At 42.7% G+C, this 18,469-nt stretch overlaps 1 protein-coding gene across 1 annotated transcript in view; it reads right to left on the bottom strand.

Annotated features, from left to right (window-relative positions):
- Frem1 (FRAS1 related extracellular matrix 1) overlaps window positions 1–18,469 on the bottom strand; it is a 148,883-nt gene that overhangs the window by 84,734 nt on the left and 45,680 nt on the right. The window contains exons 9-14 of the mRNA XM_048452996.3: window positions 15,015–15,359; window positions 14,285–14,427; window positions 9,404–9,600; window positions 8,176–8,266; window positions 6,793–6,960; window positions 3,360–3,568 (exon numbers count right to left, since the gene is read on the bottom strand). Of these exons, the coding sequence (XP_048308953.3) occupies window positions 3,360–3,568; window positions 6,793–6,960; window positions 8,176–8,266; window positions 9,404–9,600; window positions 14,285–14,427; window positions 15,015–15,359 (1,153 nt within the window). The remainder of the gene's footprint in view (window positions 1–3,359; window positions 3,569–6,792; window positions 6,961–8,175; window positions 8,267–9,403; window positions 9,601–14,284; window positions 14,428–15,014; window positions 15,360–18,469) is intronic.

Here is an 18,469-nt window from a genome sequence, read left to right as displayed (position 1 = left end):
AAAACACATGGGTGTAAACTAAGTTGCATGGCACAAGCGCTCCTCTGTAGTGACATTTCACTTGTATTTTAATAAACAAGGCTTGCCTGAAGATTAGAGACTAAAACAGCCCCTGGTCAGCCTTACACACCAGGCAGTGGTGGCACACACCTCTAGCAACACTAGTTTGCCATAGAAACCGGGCAGTAGTGGTGCACGCCATTAATCTCAGCCCTAGAGAGTTCTATAAAAAGGGAGGAGACAGCTCTCAGATACAGTCTCATTCTGAGATCCCTGGAGGCAGGATCGCCATTTCAGACTGAGGTAGAGTTAAGAGCCAGTGACTGGCTGTTTTTCTTTTCCGACCTTCAGGCTGAACCCCAATATCTGTCTCTGGGTTTTTAACAGTCATGCTACGCTCCTCCATCCCCTTGGCCATGACTTCGGTAAATCAGTAATTACTGAAATAAGCAAACAAGAAAAGAAGCAGTATAACTATAAATGAGAAGATATGCAACCACTCATTATCCCTGAATGTAAACTTTCTCTACCTGGGAAAAAATTGTGTGTGCATTGATCATTTTTTCCCCCAAACAAAACCAAACCAAAACAAACACAATCAACCCTTTGGAAGCAGGAGAAACAGCTTAAAGTTAAAACCCTGGTCTGTGCTTACACAAAACCTCAGGTCAGCTCCCAACACCCATCTTAGGCAGCTCACAGCCACTTATAACTCCAGCTCCAGGGTCTCTGTTGTCTCTGACCTCCATAAGTGTCTGCGTTCACATGAACATAGATCCACATATGTGCGTGTGTATGTGCGTATGTTCATGAAAACACACACAAGTAATTAAAAATAATCTTGAGACTAGATTTCAGAAAGCAGTCCTCCAATGGCCTCTGTAACAGTGGGAAGTCCTTGGCCTGGTAGCTATGCAACAGCAGAACATGGCTGACTGGAGCCAGAGTGACCCCAAGATGAAGCAGAACACCCCAAGGACCCCATGATCCCTGGGCCTCCACCCCCCTTCTGTGCTCTGAGCTCTTCCACTCCTCTTGAAAGACTTGATCTATGAGCTAGGTATGGCCCCCTCCACCATATTCCATGTTTCATCTACACATCTCCCCAAGTTTTAAAAGATCTTTTTGGTTGTTGCTGTTCTAACCTTGGCCCTAGCTTCCTCTTCATTCTCAGCCAATTGTTTAAAAAAGAAATTGTTTAATTTTAGGTCTTTCACATACTTTTGTTGTTGTTGTTAACTTTATGTCTTTATTATGTACAGTATTCTGCCTGCATGCATACCTACACCCCAGAAGAGGGCACCAGATCTCATTATAGATGGTAGTGAGCCATCATGTGGTTGCTGGGAACTGGACTCAGAACCTCTGGAAGAACAGTCAGTGCTCTTAACTGCTGAGTCATCTCTCCAGCCCCCTTTCACATATTTTGTATGTGACAGTGATGGTCAGTTAATTCTAAGTAGCTCTTGAATTTAACTGAGTCTTTAAAAAAAATCACACCAATAATTTGTTCATACTAACAAATGGAATTATACCCCTAGGAATCAAAAACAAAAGTTTCAACAAAACAGTATAGTATATTGAACCTTTATGATATTGTTACATGGCCAAAAAGGACCATATTTTATTCAAGATGGGTCACCACTAGGGTGTTAATGGATTCCGTCCCCATGACAGGGAGGTTTATACTCCCCTGTCTCTCAAACACACTGCCTTCTATACTCTGTCTTCCCATGCCTCTTACTGTTTCCACCAAAAATAATTATGAGTTGCAGTGTGCTGATATTTCACAATGCTGCAATCCCAAAAACAGCTAAGGGTATCTGGGAATGCACCCATGTAAAGCCTGGCAGTGGAGTCAAGCAGATCCTTGAGACCCAGCTCCTGAAAACACTCGCAAATGTGTCAGCATCTTCATGCTTAGTTCTGCGTGAGAACAGAATGATGTACCTCGCCAGTCTTGATGACTCGGGTTAAACTCAAAACTTAATAACTTAAATAAAAAAAATAACTTAACTGCAGTTCTCTAGAAAGGTGACAATGCACAGAATTCCAGGAAATATTTCTACTTTTTTCTGTCCACCATCCATCCCAGCACTGCCTACATGAAAGTCTTAACACGTAGATAGAAGCTAAGATTTCAAAATTCAAGCTAGAAACTTAACAGAAAAATCTTCTTTGTGTGTGTGGTTTTTTTTTGAGACAGGGTTTCTCTGTGTAACAGCCTTGGTAGTTCTAGAACTCGCTTTGTAGATCAGGCTGGCCTCAAACTCTCAGACATCCACCTGCCTCTGCCTCTCTAGTGCAAGGATTAAAGGCCTGCACCACCATGCCTGGCCAAAACAGGAAACTCTACTGGGAACAGGTGAATACAGAAAGGGGCCAGAAAAGATTCTAAGTCTGATCTAACTGGGCTGTAAAGGTTTGAGTGACCTTGTATGCAGTTTTCTATCCCTAGTGACCTTTCTGGCTCAAAACTAAGCATCTGACAACAAACACCTCCTACCACACTTCACTAAACAAAGGGTGAGGTCTCCATTTGTCAGATTTGGTAAGTGGAAAATTAGTCTGCCTGTCTGCCTGAATTTACTTTTAAGCTGCTTGCAATGTTCTCCAGAGATGTCTCACTTGATTTTGTGAAAAGGCTTCTTACGACTATATTAGTAGAGAAAGGGAAGATCTCCAATGGGAGCTGCTGTGAGGATTTCTCCACCCGTTGCTCTCAGAGACCTGAGTCCAGAACCACGGCCTACCCACCAGCAGGCCCTACTTGTTTACCTGCAAACCTGTGCCCCATAGAATGAAATAAAAGCTTATACTTAAAACGTGGGTGGACAAAGCTGGCCATCACCACCCCATTCCTCCCGCCCTCTGTGCTTACCAGGCTGGCCTTGAACTCCCAATCCCCCTGGCTCAGCATCCTGAGCATTGGGATTAGAGGCGTAGGCTACCACATCGGGCTGATCAATGATGTTCTACCCCTGCGTTTCCAAGGCTATGAAACTGCCTTTTCTAAGAGACAACTTCAATTAGCTGCACAGATTATTTTGGTCTTTGTTGGGTTTGTGATATGTGCCGTTGTGGCAAAAATGACAACTCTTGGTAATTAATTTTTGTTGCACAAATATTCATAAACTCATTCCCTTTGCTATAGTAAGCCAGAGAGAAAGAAAATGTCTGGAAGAAAATTATTCTTTTCTACTTCTCTAATTTTCAATTGAGCATTAACAATACGAAGTGGCGTATTGTTTGGAAAGGGTTGGGCAGGTTTCTTTCTCAGCACTGCGCTTCACAATTGGTCTGGATAGAGAGCCACTGCATAGAAAGAAAAAAAAACAAAAACCACAAAATTCTCTAACCTAACTTTTAAGGTATGGAGGTCCTTCCATGAAAATGTGCCTCTTGGGTTAAGGGGAAACCCATTCAGCTCTACCCTGCCGTGGAGAGGCATCTCCCGAAGAGAGAGGCAGATGTCGTCCAGTGGGGTGTCCACATCAGAAACCAAGATGTTCTCTGTGCTGACGGTGCACTGACCGCCCTCGACCACTCTCAGGGTGTTGGTGAGTACCTAGAGGGAAGGAAGAATACGCAAGGCTTGGTTCAATGAGGTGCCGCTGAACACGAGGTCCTCAGATCCCTAGAAAATTCCAGAACCATCCTCGCATGTCAATTAACCTTTTGAGACTGTTTATAAGGCGGTAAGGTAGAGCTAAATAATCTGTCTGAAAAATATTTTATTCACATATTTCCAATTTCAAGTTTTGATACATACAAAGACAGACCCCCAATTTGAAAGCACCTATGCATCTCGAGTCCCAGAGCCTGGGCAGCAGAACCAGAAAAGGGGAGGCTGCTGCAGTACTGAACTGAGAGAAATGGTCCCACTGCCTTTGCCAAATCCCCAGGAAAGGAAGGATCCACCTCTTTTCTTAAACCCTAAAACAGCGATTCTCAACATGTGGGTTGCAGCCCTTTGGGGTCAAATAACCTTTTCACAGGGTTCAGATATCCTGCATATCCAATATTTACATTCTGATTCATGACAGTAGCAAAATTACACTTATGAAGCAGCAATGAAAATAATTTTATGTTTGGGGGTCACCACAACCTGACGAACTGTATTAAAGGGTCACAGCATTAGAGAATTAAAAACCACTGCCCCCAAAATTCTTTAAGACTAGGGAGGTTGATGGAAACACCACTGTGTGTTTTGCAGATGGAGTGGGGGCAGGGAAGACAAGAAGGTTAAACAGATTTATTCAAACGTTAGACTTAAATATTAAAAACCACAGGGGGCAATTTCAATACAAAATAAAGCAAAAATCCCAGTGTTCATCTGACTAACAATTAAATCATAGGCACAAAGCAAGTTCAACGGAGCAGCTTGGTATATTTTATTACCACACTAAGAGTGGGCAAGACGTGTTCTGTGATTAAGCAAGTGTAGGAAATTGTAATCTGCAATGTATTCACTACATTTGCAAGGAATGCTCGTGTGTTCCAGGCTCCGGGACTATAGTAGAAAACCCTGTAGAGCTTACTTAGTGCATCAGCTTCCAAAACTAATATTGCTATGTAGAAGGAAAAGATAGCAGATAGTGTTTGGACTTCAAATCGTGGGCTCTGATGGTTCCTCACAGAAGGCCCATGGTAAGCACACTTCCGTGCAAGGACAACTCTTACACAAAGAATCACCTTTCTCAGCAAGATGAGGTCACAGCCTCCACCCTGCACACATCCTCCCCTGCTGATCAATGGGACACAGTATGAGGGAAGTCAATCATTCCCGCGTAATCAGAGACACCCGTGCACGTCTCCCGGGCAGCATCCTGGGTCATGGAAAGGAAACTCTGACTAGAATGTGGCTGCCTTCCTTCCTAAGTAAACTACCGCCAACAAAGGAAAACACAAGAATAATCGACTTCCCTCTCTGCCGCCCACCCTGACAGTCCTTCCTAAATGCTTCCTGCTGATTTGCAACACCTCCATCTTCACGATGAGTAGAAGGAAGAACGGGAAGCTTTCCAGAGGGAATATGCACCAACGGCCATGCACACGAATCCTGTTTTCTCAGTGAACCAAGTTAGTCTCCCAAATAGGGAACATTGCATAAAATACACTTTACTACATAAGGTGATTTTCAAAATATTTCTTTTAAAGCAAGCTCAATGCTTAAAATCCTGAGAGTTCATGAATAACACTTAGGGGGCTCCGGGTGTGCATGGTGTCAACATGCCCTAATGATTATCACTCAACTCAATTTCATATCATAAAAGTACCAATTCAACTTCAAATATTCTCAGTTCTTTGAATGAAACTACTGTTTCATTTGTCCTTAGCTCATAAACAAATGAGAGAAATCAATATCCGCTGTAGCCCAAAGTCCTCCTCACTATTTCACCTTCCTTCAAATGGAGACAACTCTTCCACCTGCTCCACAATTACCTGCACACAGATCATACTTCTCCGAGCTTAGAGGGGATTTTTGTTTTTATTTTTTGCATAAAAGAAGACTTTTCAACAAGTTTTGTAGGGGAAGCTTTGGCTGAGAATCTAAATTTCAGACACGGACAAGGGTGGCCTAACGAATCAAACCAAGTTCACTCGATAGCCATTCGGACTTATAGTCATGACCAGCACTAGGCCAGGTCTTCAGCAGGGAAGGGGACCCAGATGGAATCAGTGCAGATGCCTTCTGGTTGAAGAGCTGTCAACACTTCTTCAGCCACAGATTGCAAGCTCGCCAGCTTGAGAGACTGGGCCGCTGACATAAGTGAGCGCAGTGTGTTGGTGGGGACTCTGAAAATGGGCGGCTCATCCTGCCTGGCAGCCACGCTGTCTGTGGGCTCAGTGCTAGTAGGGCTCTATATTTTCAAGAGAAACCCCAAGTCAGCCTTGTTATGAAATCTTCTGGCCCTTCAAGTTTGCAACTTCACAACTTAAAAGATTAAAATAATATTATAAAATTAATAATTAATAAAAATACTTAGAGCCGTTGAGCCATCTCTGCATGTTGAGTAAGTGCCTTCCCTTGGACCTTCCAGTAAGAAATCTGTTTGCTGACCTGAGGCAGGTGCAGCCATCATAAGTCACCAGAAAAGAAAACATCAGGACTGGCCATATTCAGGTAGTTAGATGCCTGGGGAAGTCACCAAGCTGGGAGGGTCTAGGGCCTTTTGGTCTATAACAATTGGGAGATAATATTCCTCTGTCTTTCTATTTTTAAGAATAAAAAATGATCCCAATAATAGTCACACTAATCAAGTATGGTAATCTGGGGGGAAGGGTGACCCAGAAAAAACTCTCAAAGCAAACCAGCCTCAGAGAGAAGACATAGCAGGCAGCGACGCCTTTGGAGTTTGGTTTTAAAGAAAAACTCGGGCCCCTTCAGACTTCCACAAACATTGAGCAGTGGCAAGAGGTAAAACGAAAGGGTCCATCCTAATTCATTTTGGAAAATTAAAAAGCTTCTTTGGATCACACAGCAGCAAAGCCTGCTGCCTGTGGCGAGAGCAAATAGGTTCTTCTGGTTGCTAAGAGACCCATCATTTAATCTCCTTCCCCTGATCAACAAGGGGCGCTCAGCAGAATGAAAGAGATGTTGATAAGGCTTTGAAAACAATGCCAAACTCAACATCGAAAAATTCTCACCTTTCAAATAGGAAGTCCCATGGGAAGTAGAGTCTCCCACCCGCCCCTAGCCTTACTTGGTTTTTATACTGCAGCAGGGAAATCAAAACATTACTCTTATTTCTCTCCCCCTTTTGGCCCTCCACGTCAAACACGGCATACCTCAGGAACCTGATTGTCCACTGGGAGAATGGTGATGTTGAAGCAGATTCCGTGCAAGGTGCCTCCACGCTGGTTCCTGACAGACACTGTGAACTGCACATGTCGAGGGGTGGGACCTATATCTTGCATGGGTGGCATGTAGGCCACTTTCATATGGTTCACAGCATGCTGGGAAGCAAATGGAGACAGACATAGGCATTGGTTCGCAGAGATCGGAGTCCTTTAGAAGCCCAAGTCTGAGCCCACTGTAGTGATAATTGATAAGGAGCACAGTAAGTATTGCCATGAATGGAAAGATTCCCAAGACTCTCCTTTGTAAACCACATTACTGAAGCATAAGAGGAAAACTGATGAAGTCAGGCCGTATGTCAAATGATGGAGTCCAACCAACTCTGCAAAAGGCAGACCGACTTTCCTCCATCCCTCTGTGCAGTCACTGTTCTAACACAAGCTGTGTGAGCCTGCAAAACCTCTGCTTCCTTGGTAGTAAAGTTATCAAAACAGTAGCCCTTAGCACATTTACCGCTTCGAACTATTAAGAAATCAGACATAATTAGCCCCAAACCACAGATGTCTGATACCAGAACCTCCCCCCACCCCCTAGGTCTTCAGAGAAGAGTTGACCAGAGGGAGCAGAGGGGTAGGAAGGGTTTAGGAGAGTGGCGAGTATTATGGGATAAGCTGCAACCCCGTAAAATGGCATACTGAAGGTCCTTAAAACCTTAGAATTGTGAATTCATCTAGAAATCGAGCCATTACAGAAGTTCGTAGTAGAAATACTTGAGTAACATAGGTCCTCAAGTCAATAGAACTGGTCCCCTTAGAACAGGAAGAGACAAATGGGGTCACACATGACTGACAGAAAACAAAGATGAAGATGATGCATCTACAAGCCAAGGAATACCAAAGACTGCTAAATGAGACACTCGCAAGCCAGGAGAAAGAGCGGGCTGTAGGGCTCAGAAGATTACACCTGCCAACGCCACGATCTCAACACTTCTAGCTTCAGGAAGTACAGGAAAACAGGACTCTTTTTTGAACTACAAAATGTATGGTAGTTTCTTATGGTAACAAGACAGTAGAAGAATGAGTGACCTACAGCTGGTAGAATGAAAACACAGGCACGCGGCTGAAACCAGTGCCCGGCCACTGCCAGAATAATGACGCCAAAGGCCGTGCGGATTTATAACAAGGTTTGCCATTACATCCAGTTTAGCAAAAGCCTTCCAAGCAGATGTCACATGTTTATCACAAGTGTTCAAGCACAAGGCACTGTGGCAGAAGAGACTGGCTAGCATCTCAGACCCAACACTGGGCAAGCCACACCTTCTCAGAAGATACCTTACGTATTCTGTTGGCCAACATTTTTAGAAATTCTCATACCTGGGTAAATGACCTCAGCCCCAGGGCTGTAGGGTTTTTGGTTAGCTTTGGTATACTGTCCACCATGAATAACTTCCCAGCATCCAAGTGTCTAAGGGAAATACAGACCACATTAGCTTACTTTTCAGCTAAGAAAAATTAAATCAAATCACTCACAGTTGTTGGGAGCCCAAAGGTCCTTGTACCCACATACCACCAGGGAAACCAGGAATGCTAAGCATGTAGGATCGTCCTCTCAAAGAAAAGGACAGATAACCTGTTTTTCCATCCACAAGGCTGGAACTCGTAGCCTAGTGATCTGTGTTATCTGAAGGACCAGACCATAACAAGTCCATACAACCAGGACCAAACATGGCTAACAGTCCAAATGATCTCTGTGCTGTCTACCTGACCAGGACCATCCCTAAACCCTTTAGCTGATGTCGGTAGCCTATCTTCAGACTTCATCTTCTTGGAAGAGACAACGTGAGTTCTGATGTAATTATGCATCTTTGTGCACCAGGGATTGTATTACACCAGGAAACTCTCCCCCAAATTGTACCGTGCTTAAATATGCTGGCAGTAAACCACTCGGTACGGACTCTGCAGAAGTTTGATCTAGACTGACTAAGTTGTTCTCACCTCTTTACGGTTCGTTTTCCTGCCTTCCATGACACTTACAGGGACCACTACACCACAACCAGTTTTTTATAAACACCTAATTGTGGGGCAAAAGCAGATCCTTTTTTTAGTCTCTGTATGTTGGGGGCTTGTAACCTGAGGTCCAGCATCTCCTATACCACCCTCAGCATGACTAAACAAAGTTTTTTTTTGCTGTGTCATGGTGAGAATGAATTATTTGTCTCATCCCAAGGGTTTTCTCACTGTCACGAGAAACCTAAGGGACAGCCTAAGGGACAGTTATGCTACTGTTTTGCATTGATATTATAAAATATGAACACCAAGTAATCTGTCATATCTAAAAATAATACTTTGCGGACTTCAATAAACATCATTAAAAAATAACAAATAAGAGTTTACCTTAGAGTAATGGGATTTCAAATGTTTCATTTAAGTCTGACTGTGCTGAAAAGTACAAGCTGCATGACAGTCGCTAGCTGTCACTCAGGGAGGGTAAGGATTTGTGATATAAGAGAACTGGATGTAAGTTCAAGTCTGACCAATGGAGAACAGAGTCACACTGCCACTCTTAGAACCAGTACAGCAGACAGTAGCTTTACAAAGGCACCTGTGGCTGAAGAAGAAACACGGAGGACGCGTTACTGTGTAGACGAGCTCCCCGTCCTGTGATTCTGTATCTAGGAAATGTAGGTGCTTTTTAGTGATGTAGGCCACCTCCGTTTCCTTGACAACCAAATGCCGGGAAATGCCAGGGGCTTCTTTTGGAAGCTGGTCAGCTACTGGAGAGATATGGATCGTCACCATCTAGAATGAAAATGCACTGCTCCATTAAATTGAAACACAAGAAAACACCAAAGAGAATGCCCCGGGATTACCTAGAAAGAGCTAAGATGACTGCCTCCAAACTGCCAATCTACTTCTGTCACACGACTTAAAAACTACTCATCTGATTTTATGTTTTAAAAATATAATCATAGAGCCAGATGTGATGACACATGCCTTTAATCCCAACACTCCAGAGGCGGAGGTGGAGGGGATAGATAGACAGACAGACAGACAGACAGAGAGAGAGAGAGAGAGAGATGATAGATAGATAGATAGATAGATAGATAGATAGATAGATAGATAGATAGAGATAGATAGATAGATAGATAGATGTGTGTGTGCGCGTGTGTGTGTGTGTGTGTGTGTGTGTGTGTGTGTTCATCACAACTCTGGCTAATCCACTGGGAGTCTTAGGAAATGGGCCTACAGAACACCAAGTCCAGTCCCAATTTTATTTTTCTACCTCCTCTCTAGTAATAACCCGTGTGTCTTTGCTCCCTCTCCCCATCATTAATCCTGGATACCTTACTGTCACTCTTGCTTTCTCCTTTCTCATCCCTATGTGACCCACTGCCAAGTTTCTACTTGCAAATTTTCTGTATCACTCTTGTCATTTCTTCCTTATGTGGTTGCAGCAGCCCTAACAGTACTTGCTGTTCTAGACTTTTTGTTAACTTGCACTAACTTTAAAAGCCATGAGTCAAATTGGTGAGTTTACTCCCCCTCCACCAAACCTTAAAACAACCACCCAGGAAGTATGATTATTCAAGCTCCTTAGCATGATATTCCAGAGCTTTCACAGTTCACACATACTGCATTTTTATATATATATTTATTTATTATGTATACAATATTCTGTGTATGCCTGCAGGCCAGAAGAGGGCACCAGACCTCATTACAGATGGCTGTGATCCACCATGTGGTTGCCGGGAATTGAACTCAGGACCTTTAGACGAGCAGGCGGTGCTCTTAACCTCTGAGCCATCTCTCCAGCCCCCCACATACTGCATTTTTAAACTTAATTTTTTTATTCCCTTTCAACGTAATGCAACACTCCAGAGACACGCGGTGGAGCTCCTTCCCCTCCCTCAGATTCGGATCATATTGTTCCTTCACTCTGATGCTTCTGTCTTGCTGCCTCTGAAAATCTGATTACTTTCACTCTGACAGGATCTTCTAGATTCCCCTTCCAACCCCTCAGCTGGAACTGTTTCTGAACTCAGCTCCTTCCTGTAGTTCCACTGAGTGACTCATCTTGGAAGTTCACAGTGCAACAGTACGGAGATGATTAGGGCAGGAGGGTTCTGCCTCCATGAGGGAACTGGGTCCCTATAAGACCACATGAAGGGGAAAGTTTGTCCTTCTATCGTGTTCTGCCTTGTGAGGGCCTAGAGTTTGTCCTCTTACGAGTACAAGACAACAAGGTGCCACCTTGGGAACAAAGAATGACCCTCACCAGAAAGAGAACCTTCTGCTACTTTGACCCTGGAATTTTCAGTCTTCCAACAGTAAGAAATGTTTCTATAGTTTATTAATTATTCTGTTATTTTATTAGAGTCATTAAAAAACTAAAACCAGTTATCAAAATAAAGGAATATAAAGACAACCATAGTTCTAGTCTCCTAAATCTGTGTCATTTTTTTCCCACTTACAGTATTTTTCTAATCTGCAAAGTTCAGAAATTCTCTGTGGGCTCTCACAGCAATGGTGTGGATCAGCGAGTCTCTCCTTAATTGAAAAACTGGATTTAATAAGGAAACAATAGTTATTGTGCCTTCAAAGAGACCATTTTCCATGCTAATTTATTCTCCAATGTGTTCTTTATGAAGGAAGAATGGGGGCGCATGCTTTTCATCCCCTGTAGTAATTCTTGGTGGGCGCATTTTTCAACATGCTTTATGATTGCCTAAGTTGATGTGTCTTTACATATTTATGCATGCTCAAACAATTAGTGTGTGTGTCTGTGGGCAAGAGAAATTCCATTTTAGCAAACTCCACAGAGAAATAAAAGCATTCTCATTGTGCTGGAATCTGTTCATAACAAAGATATTATTAAGAACCATTCCCTGGCAGAGTGGGAACCCATTTTCAAACCAGCCACCAGCCTCCAGACTCCAGCTTCCCTCAAGTCCTCCGATGTCCCCGTGGCTGCAAACACACACGGACTGACAAGGAATCAGAATAACAAGTAGAAGGTCGGAATGCAGGATGACTGGGTCGGACCCTGACCCTCGGATTCAGGCTCTGTAGTTACACGTTGCCTGGCGGCATCTGACTTTCTTGTGGCCTAGGCTATTGCTTCTTCATGTGCCCTGAGCTCCGATTCTAGCCTGCTCTTTATTTTTCACTTTGATTTCTCAGTACCAAGAATTACTTCCATCGTTAGAGCTGGCTGCTATTAACTATAGCGGTTTTGCATGAGTTTTTAGGAAAATACACTAAACGTTTGTTGAACAAGATGACTTCTAAATGCTGATGGCAGAGATAAGTAGAGATGCTGGGGAAAGAGGTGGGATGAACCCACAATCTGAGCTAGAGAGCGTCATCACTTGGGATCTGCAGGATCCAGGCTGCAGGAGTTCCACTGCCCTCTGTGAATCTGTGAATATTCCAGTCTCTTAAATAAATTGCTGGTGTATTTGCATAGTGCCTACATGTATCCCTTTGCATACTTCAAATTGTATTCACATTACTTGCAATAGTTCAGATAATTTAAATATGATGTAAATAGTAGTGATCCATACGGCTCAGGGGAAAACAAGTAAAATAGTATGTGAGGAACAGAGGCAACTTAAAAAATACTGTCTTTCACCAGATTGTTGAATCATTGGATGGGAAACCTACAGATAGACAGAGGGGCAGTTGTGTTTAAGAGCCAAACAAACAAACAAGCAAAATGCTACATAAAGGCAGGGCAATTTTGTAGCTTTCTTACTCTGCCTCTCTTCCCTAGCCCATAAACATAAGAACACAGAAGCAGGGAAATGTGTTATTGTGACTTTCTTCAAAACAAGCAAATAAAAATATCCTGGCGCTGGATGGATAGCTCACTGGTTAACCGCTCTTGTAGAGGACCTAGGTTCTGTTCCCAGCAGCATCTACAGGGCAGCTCACAGCTGTATGTATTTCCAGATCTAGGAGATCTGATGCCTCCTTCTGTCTGGTCTCCACAAGTACCTAAACATATGTACATATATTTGTGTGTGTATCACAAATTTATTTGTATCACACACAAATAAATAAAAATAAATTATATTAATTAACCCATCTATTATACGGAATAAATTTATAACCAGATATTTAGAATTTTGACTGATTTACTTGCCCAGACTTAGAAGTAATTGTTTCAAGAGTTTTGATTAACTTGGTCTGCATTATAGTATGTATTTTTCTTCTTGTGTATGAAGAACATGATTTCTAAAAAGCTTAATAAGAAAAAAAGAAAGAATCCCTGAAATTTCAATGTCCGAAAAGACATAGAGCCTTCTAAACATGGTACGATGTTCTAGCAACAGCTTGAGCAGATGCACAGAACCCTTAGACACGTATCCTGCTGACAGTTCCCATTCTGAGCTAGCACAATGGCCTGCAAAGACTCAGCCCAGGAAGACAGGTGAACTACATCGGTGAAATGAGGGTGATCACTTTCAAAGTGATCATAAAAAAGCAGATGAATTCGGAGTTCTTTCTACACCTCCTTGCCCATCCTATTCATCACTGCAGACATCGCTGAGTTCTTCAGGTTCCAAGCCCTGTGGCGTCATTCTTTCATATCTCCCATTCAGAACGCCCATGTCAGCAAACACAGACAACTTGGTCTTTTGTACACTGGCTACTACCAGTGGCTTCATCACAAGAGGACACCACTTTCTGTATTCTTCCTTGAACAGCCTCACAATTTGCTTGCATCCATGTTAATGTTACCATTGAGGGTATCAGGTATAATAGCATACAAAATCCATCATCACTTCACTTCAATTGCTCCTTCTGAAGTTTAACCCTGACTCCCCAGACTTTTACAGTTGTCCATATGCTACACTGATCCTAGCTTCTGTGATCTCTACGTGATAATGTTTGCTTCATCTTATTTCTGCCTACTGTGGGCTTACATTATGTCCTCTAACACTAGCCAGATCTGAGCTCTTACAAACAACGTATAAAGTCCACTGATATTCTGGGTATTTACCAGGTGTCTGAAAGCTCAGTGTTTTCCAGGTAATATGTCACAATTACCTCAATAAATCTGTTAGGAAGTGTCTATCACTTGCTTGAAAGCGAAGCAAAGAGGAATGGAGGTTGATTCGCTAGTGTTGAAAACAGGAGGCAATTCAGAGAAGTCTCCCTCTCGACTCTGCAATTTAAACACTATCTTTAAAAACTGTCTTCTTGGGTGTTGAGAAGTGAGCAGATTTGTGAGGCTGTCTATGCATGTACTAGCTCAGTAACCTTAGAAACAGTATCCATGCAGACACTCGCAAAGTTCTTTTTTAAAGTGTGGGCATAATTCTGGGAGGGGGAGGCATACTTATTTTTGCCCAATCCATTGCTTCTCAGACTTTGAATCTCAAAACCTGACTTCATATATTATTTTTAATAAGACCTCTTAGAGCTAATACACATTAGGAGCATACAACGTTGGGAAGACTCTGAAACAGTCTCTCACCTGCGGCCCTGAGAGATTCGGGGGTTCATGGCTGTCCCACAGGACAAATTCAAAAGAATCTCCAAAGATTTCTCCACCAAAGTGACGGTAATAAATGATTCCACTGAACAGGTCTCTCTGAAGGAAGCCAGGGACCGGATACCCTAATGGGGCCACAAAATACCACACAGTTTTAGGTGTTGGGGCCCAGTGAAACTGAAAGCATCTTCTCTGCTAGTGTGTTATATAGAGTCAAGGATTTGCATTAAATACTTTTAACAAAATGTAGAGCAATGGATTAAAATTGCCCTATCTCAATGTGGAGATTAACAATGGAAAAAATATTTCTAAGGAATAGCTTTTATGTCAAAGACACTGAAAAAGCCTCCTTATTTGACCCACATTGTCAAATTCCTGACACTGAATGGAAGCAAATATATTAACGAAACTGTTCGAGTAACCACCTAAAATAAACCAAATCTCTCCCATCACACTTATTTATTCGTTTGCCTTTCTTGGCTGACTTAACTTCTAATAGTGTGATGGTTACCTTGAGGCTTAGCACCAGAACATTCTAAGGCCTTAGGTCGTAGGTTGACTTAATGTGAGTGTTAAATTTCTGCTGCATAAGATGGGAAAATATTCTGTTTCATAAATGTGGTGTCTAATCTTACACAAATTTGAGCACAATGTAAAGTTCTTTAAGAAAGATTCGATTCCATTCAAACTATGTTACTTCTCTAGAACTTACCTACCAGTCCTGGCCCTGGCTTCTTCATGATCTCCCCAGCCTGTGGAAACCTTGTGATATTAAAGAAGATGTAGTCATCACTGGAGTCCACGTCTGAAGCTCTCAGCATGGACCCTTGGATCAAGACGGTCTGCCCCTCTTCTAGTTCAATAGCAACATTGGTTATGAGGAATGGGGGACTGTCATCTTTAGGCAAGATGTTGATAGGAAACTTGTGATGGCTGCTGTGTTGGCCATCAAATATCCTGAAAGCCACGAAGTCTTTGGTAGAGTCACTGTCATCATGATGATAGCGAACGACTCCAGCCTGAAGGTCGGCCACAGTGAAGAGAAATCCTTTCCCCTCTGAGGAAGAGAGCAGATGTGGTGCTGAGTGATCAAGGGAGTGAGCAGAGGCAACGGCTGAGGAAGGATCACTACAGGACAGTGGGCTGCGGGATGCGGTGGCAATAGAGATGCTCCAAACCCACCATGGAGGTATGCCCCTTAAACCATAGTAAACTAGAAATGTTCTAAGTCAAACACATATAGAGTAGTCCCTATGCCATCCTCAAAATGTAAAAACAAAACCAAAAACATAGTCAAAAAAGTGAAGGACAGTCTGTAGACTGTGCATGTTAGTGAGCAGAAGTCAAGGACAGTCCTTAGGTTGTGCAGCTTCATGAGCAGAAGTCAAGGACAGTCTCTAGGCTGTGTAGCGTAGAGAGCAATAGGATGCCACATCTGGTGTTGAGCATGGCCTCTCCCACCTACTACCTGTGTGGACTTGAGACAAGTATTTGAGACTCTGTGTAGCCGGGAAAATAATATTAGAGTTAATTTTATGAGTCAACTAAGAGATAGACTGTTATGAACCTAAGACAAAAATGCAGAGGAAGGATGAGCACTCTATCTATCTATCCATCTATCCATCCATCCATCCATTGATATGTCTATCATCTACATATCTATCCCCACCCCCGTCATCTTCTCCCTACCCTCAGACTTTGGGCCTTTGGACCTCGCATGCACATCTCTCTGAGAATCACCCACCTTATTTCCCAAGGTTTTCACCTTGGACTGGACCAAGGATTATTTCAACACTACCCTAGTTCTCAAGACTTGGTCTAGAACTGAATTACTCTATTGACTTTTCTGGACATAAAGGATAGTTCTCTCCATCATGAAATTTCTCAGTCTACACACACACACACACACACACGCACGCACGCACGCACGCACGCACGCACGCACAAGTCCCCATAATAAATCTCCCCTTGTATAATTGTGTGCATTCTATTGGTTTCATTCCTCTGGCAAATCCTGCCAGATATAAGTAGATACAAATAAATATGGATGCAGATATGCCATGCAACTTGAGAGAACACAAAAAGCAGTAAGCCCCTGGTAAATATCGGTTAGCTCTCAGGTTATTGTCATGACATGGCAGCAGCACCTAGGGAATCAATCTTTCCAACCAGTGGCATCAGCACCAAATGGGAAATTATTAGAAATGTAACTTCTTGAGCTCTGCCCTGAGCCTACTTAATCAGAAATTCTGCATATAGGAGTCAGTAGCCTATGTTTTTCTAAGTCCCATCCCGAGGCTGGGTGCAGGCAAAAGATGGAGAACCAGAGCTATAGCCTGATTCAAGGCTATAGTTACTCACTTCCTAGTTTTCAAAATTGCACCTTGTTCATTTGTAAACTGGGAACAATAATAGCATCTTACTTCCTAGAGGCGAGGAGAGGAAATTAATGAAAGTATATAGAATGGTTGGCCCAGTATCTGACAAAGAGGGAAGGGTTAATAAACGTTAGTAGAACTTTCTCCCCTCTCTGATTCCAGAACCCACTGCATCATGGGTTACCATCTCAATTTCCACTTATGCAGTATTAATAAACAGAGTTTCATTTCCTGCACAGACTATTACAACAGACATGCAAGTCATTGCCCTGGGCTTCTGGAAAGCTTGTATAGGACTGCAAACTTAAATGACTGACTTCTTCTTTGTCCTTTCTGTCTTTTCCTGGCTCAAAGCCATGAAGAAAATAACACTGGTTACAAAGATGCTGCATAACATGGTTTTTGATTGACCCCTGGTCCTGACTGCCACTCAGCTTTCAACTGTCTCCCACTGTCCTGGAATTAGGCAGAACTAACTATGATCTGTTTCTTTTCAATTCTGAGTTTCCCAATTACAAACAATGATAAATGAAAATTCTCTCTTTTCTCTATCATTAAGCAAAAAGGATAATTGGATTAAATCCTCTTAATGAATTATAAGAAACAGACTTAGTCTGTGATATGAGCACCGCTTTTAAAGGGGCTATCACCATCTTATCTACCACCCTCATCATTACAGATTCATGCCTTTGACACTGCGGGAACTAATAACGACATAAGGGCATCATTATATTGAAGCATTTTTAAAAGCTTTTTTTCCTGTTTTACAATGTATTTCTCTGTAAAAGAGAAATGAGAGAGAAATATTTTGTCCTCCAACTGGGGACACTATTGAGCAATTGAGCAAACCTGAAGTTTGAGTAATGACCAAGCATAAGACATAGTTCATAATGGATGTGAGCATCCCCAGAGTTGAGATTCAATATCTCCACATCACCTGACTGTAATGATTTCTGTTTGGAAGACATCCAAGAAGTGATACACATCTGTTAAATATGTTGTGCATACATACGTGTTCACATGGATAAGCACACACACACACACACTGTGTGTGTGTGTGTGTGTGTGTGTGTGTGTGTGTGTGTAAGAGGAGGTTCACATGCCAGAGTTCATTCTCAACTCTCCTTCCTCAGGGGCCCTATGCTTTTTTTTATTTTTAAAATTTTTTAAATGCTTTGCATACAGGTATTTTGCTTGCATATATGTTTATTGACCACATCCATGCCTGGTGCCTGTGGAAGCCCAAAGAGGGAGTCAGAAGCCCCTGGAGCTTGACAATGGCTGTGAGCTGCCAGGTGGATGTTTATAATTCTACTTAGGCCTTCTGGAAGAACAGCCAGTGCCTGTAACAAACTGAGCCACCTGTCTAACCGCTTTCATCTTGTTTTTGTAGCTATTGTTTTTAAATGTTTATATCTTTATTTATTTTTATTATGTGAATGTTTTTGCCTACATAGATGTCTGTTCACCACATGTGTGCCTTGTCACTGTGAAGGTCAAAACAGAGCAACTGATCCCCTGGAAACAGGAGCTACCGGCAGCTGTGAGCCACTGTGTAAATACTGGGAATCAAACCTGGGTTCCCAAGAGCAGTCAGTGCTCTTACCCACTGAGTCATCTTTCTAGCTCCTACCATTGATTGATTGATTGATTTGTTGGTTGATTGATTGAGGAGGATCTGCCACTGAGATCTGGAGCGCCTGGATTTGGCTAGGCTGGTTGACTAGGAAGCCCCAGGGCTGGGATTAAAAGCCTGCACCACCTCACAGGGCTTTTATCAGCTCTGAGG

The sequence above is a fragment of the Myodes glareolus genome, chromosome 3 (assembly GCF_982192425.1).
Source record: "Myodes glareolus chromosome 3, mMyoGla1.1, whole genome shotgun sequence".
NCBI classification, from domain to species: Eukaryota; Metazoa; Chordata; class Mammalia; order Rodentia; family Cricetidae; genus Myodes; species Myodes glareolus.
Note: the sequence above shows the minus strand (reverse complement) of the source record. Positions and strands in the feature narration are given on the sequence as shown.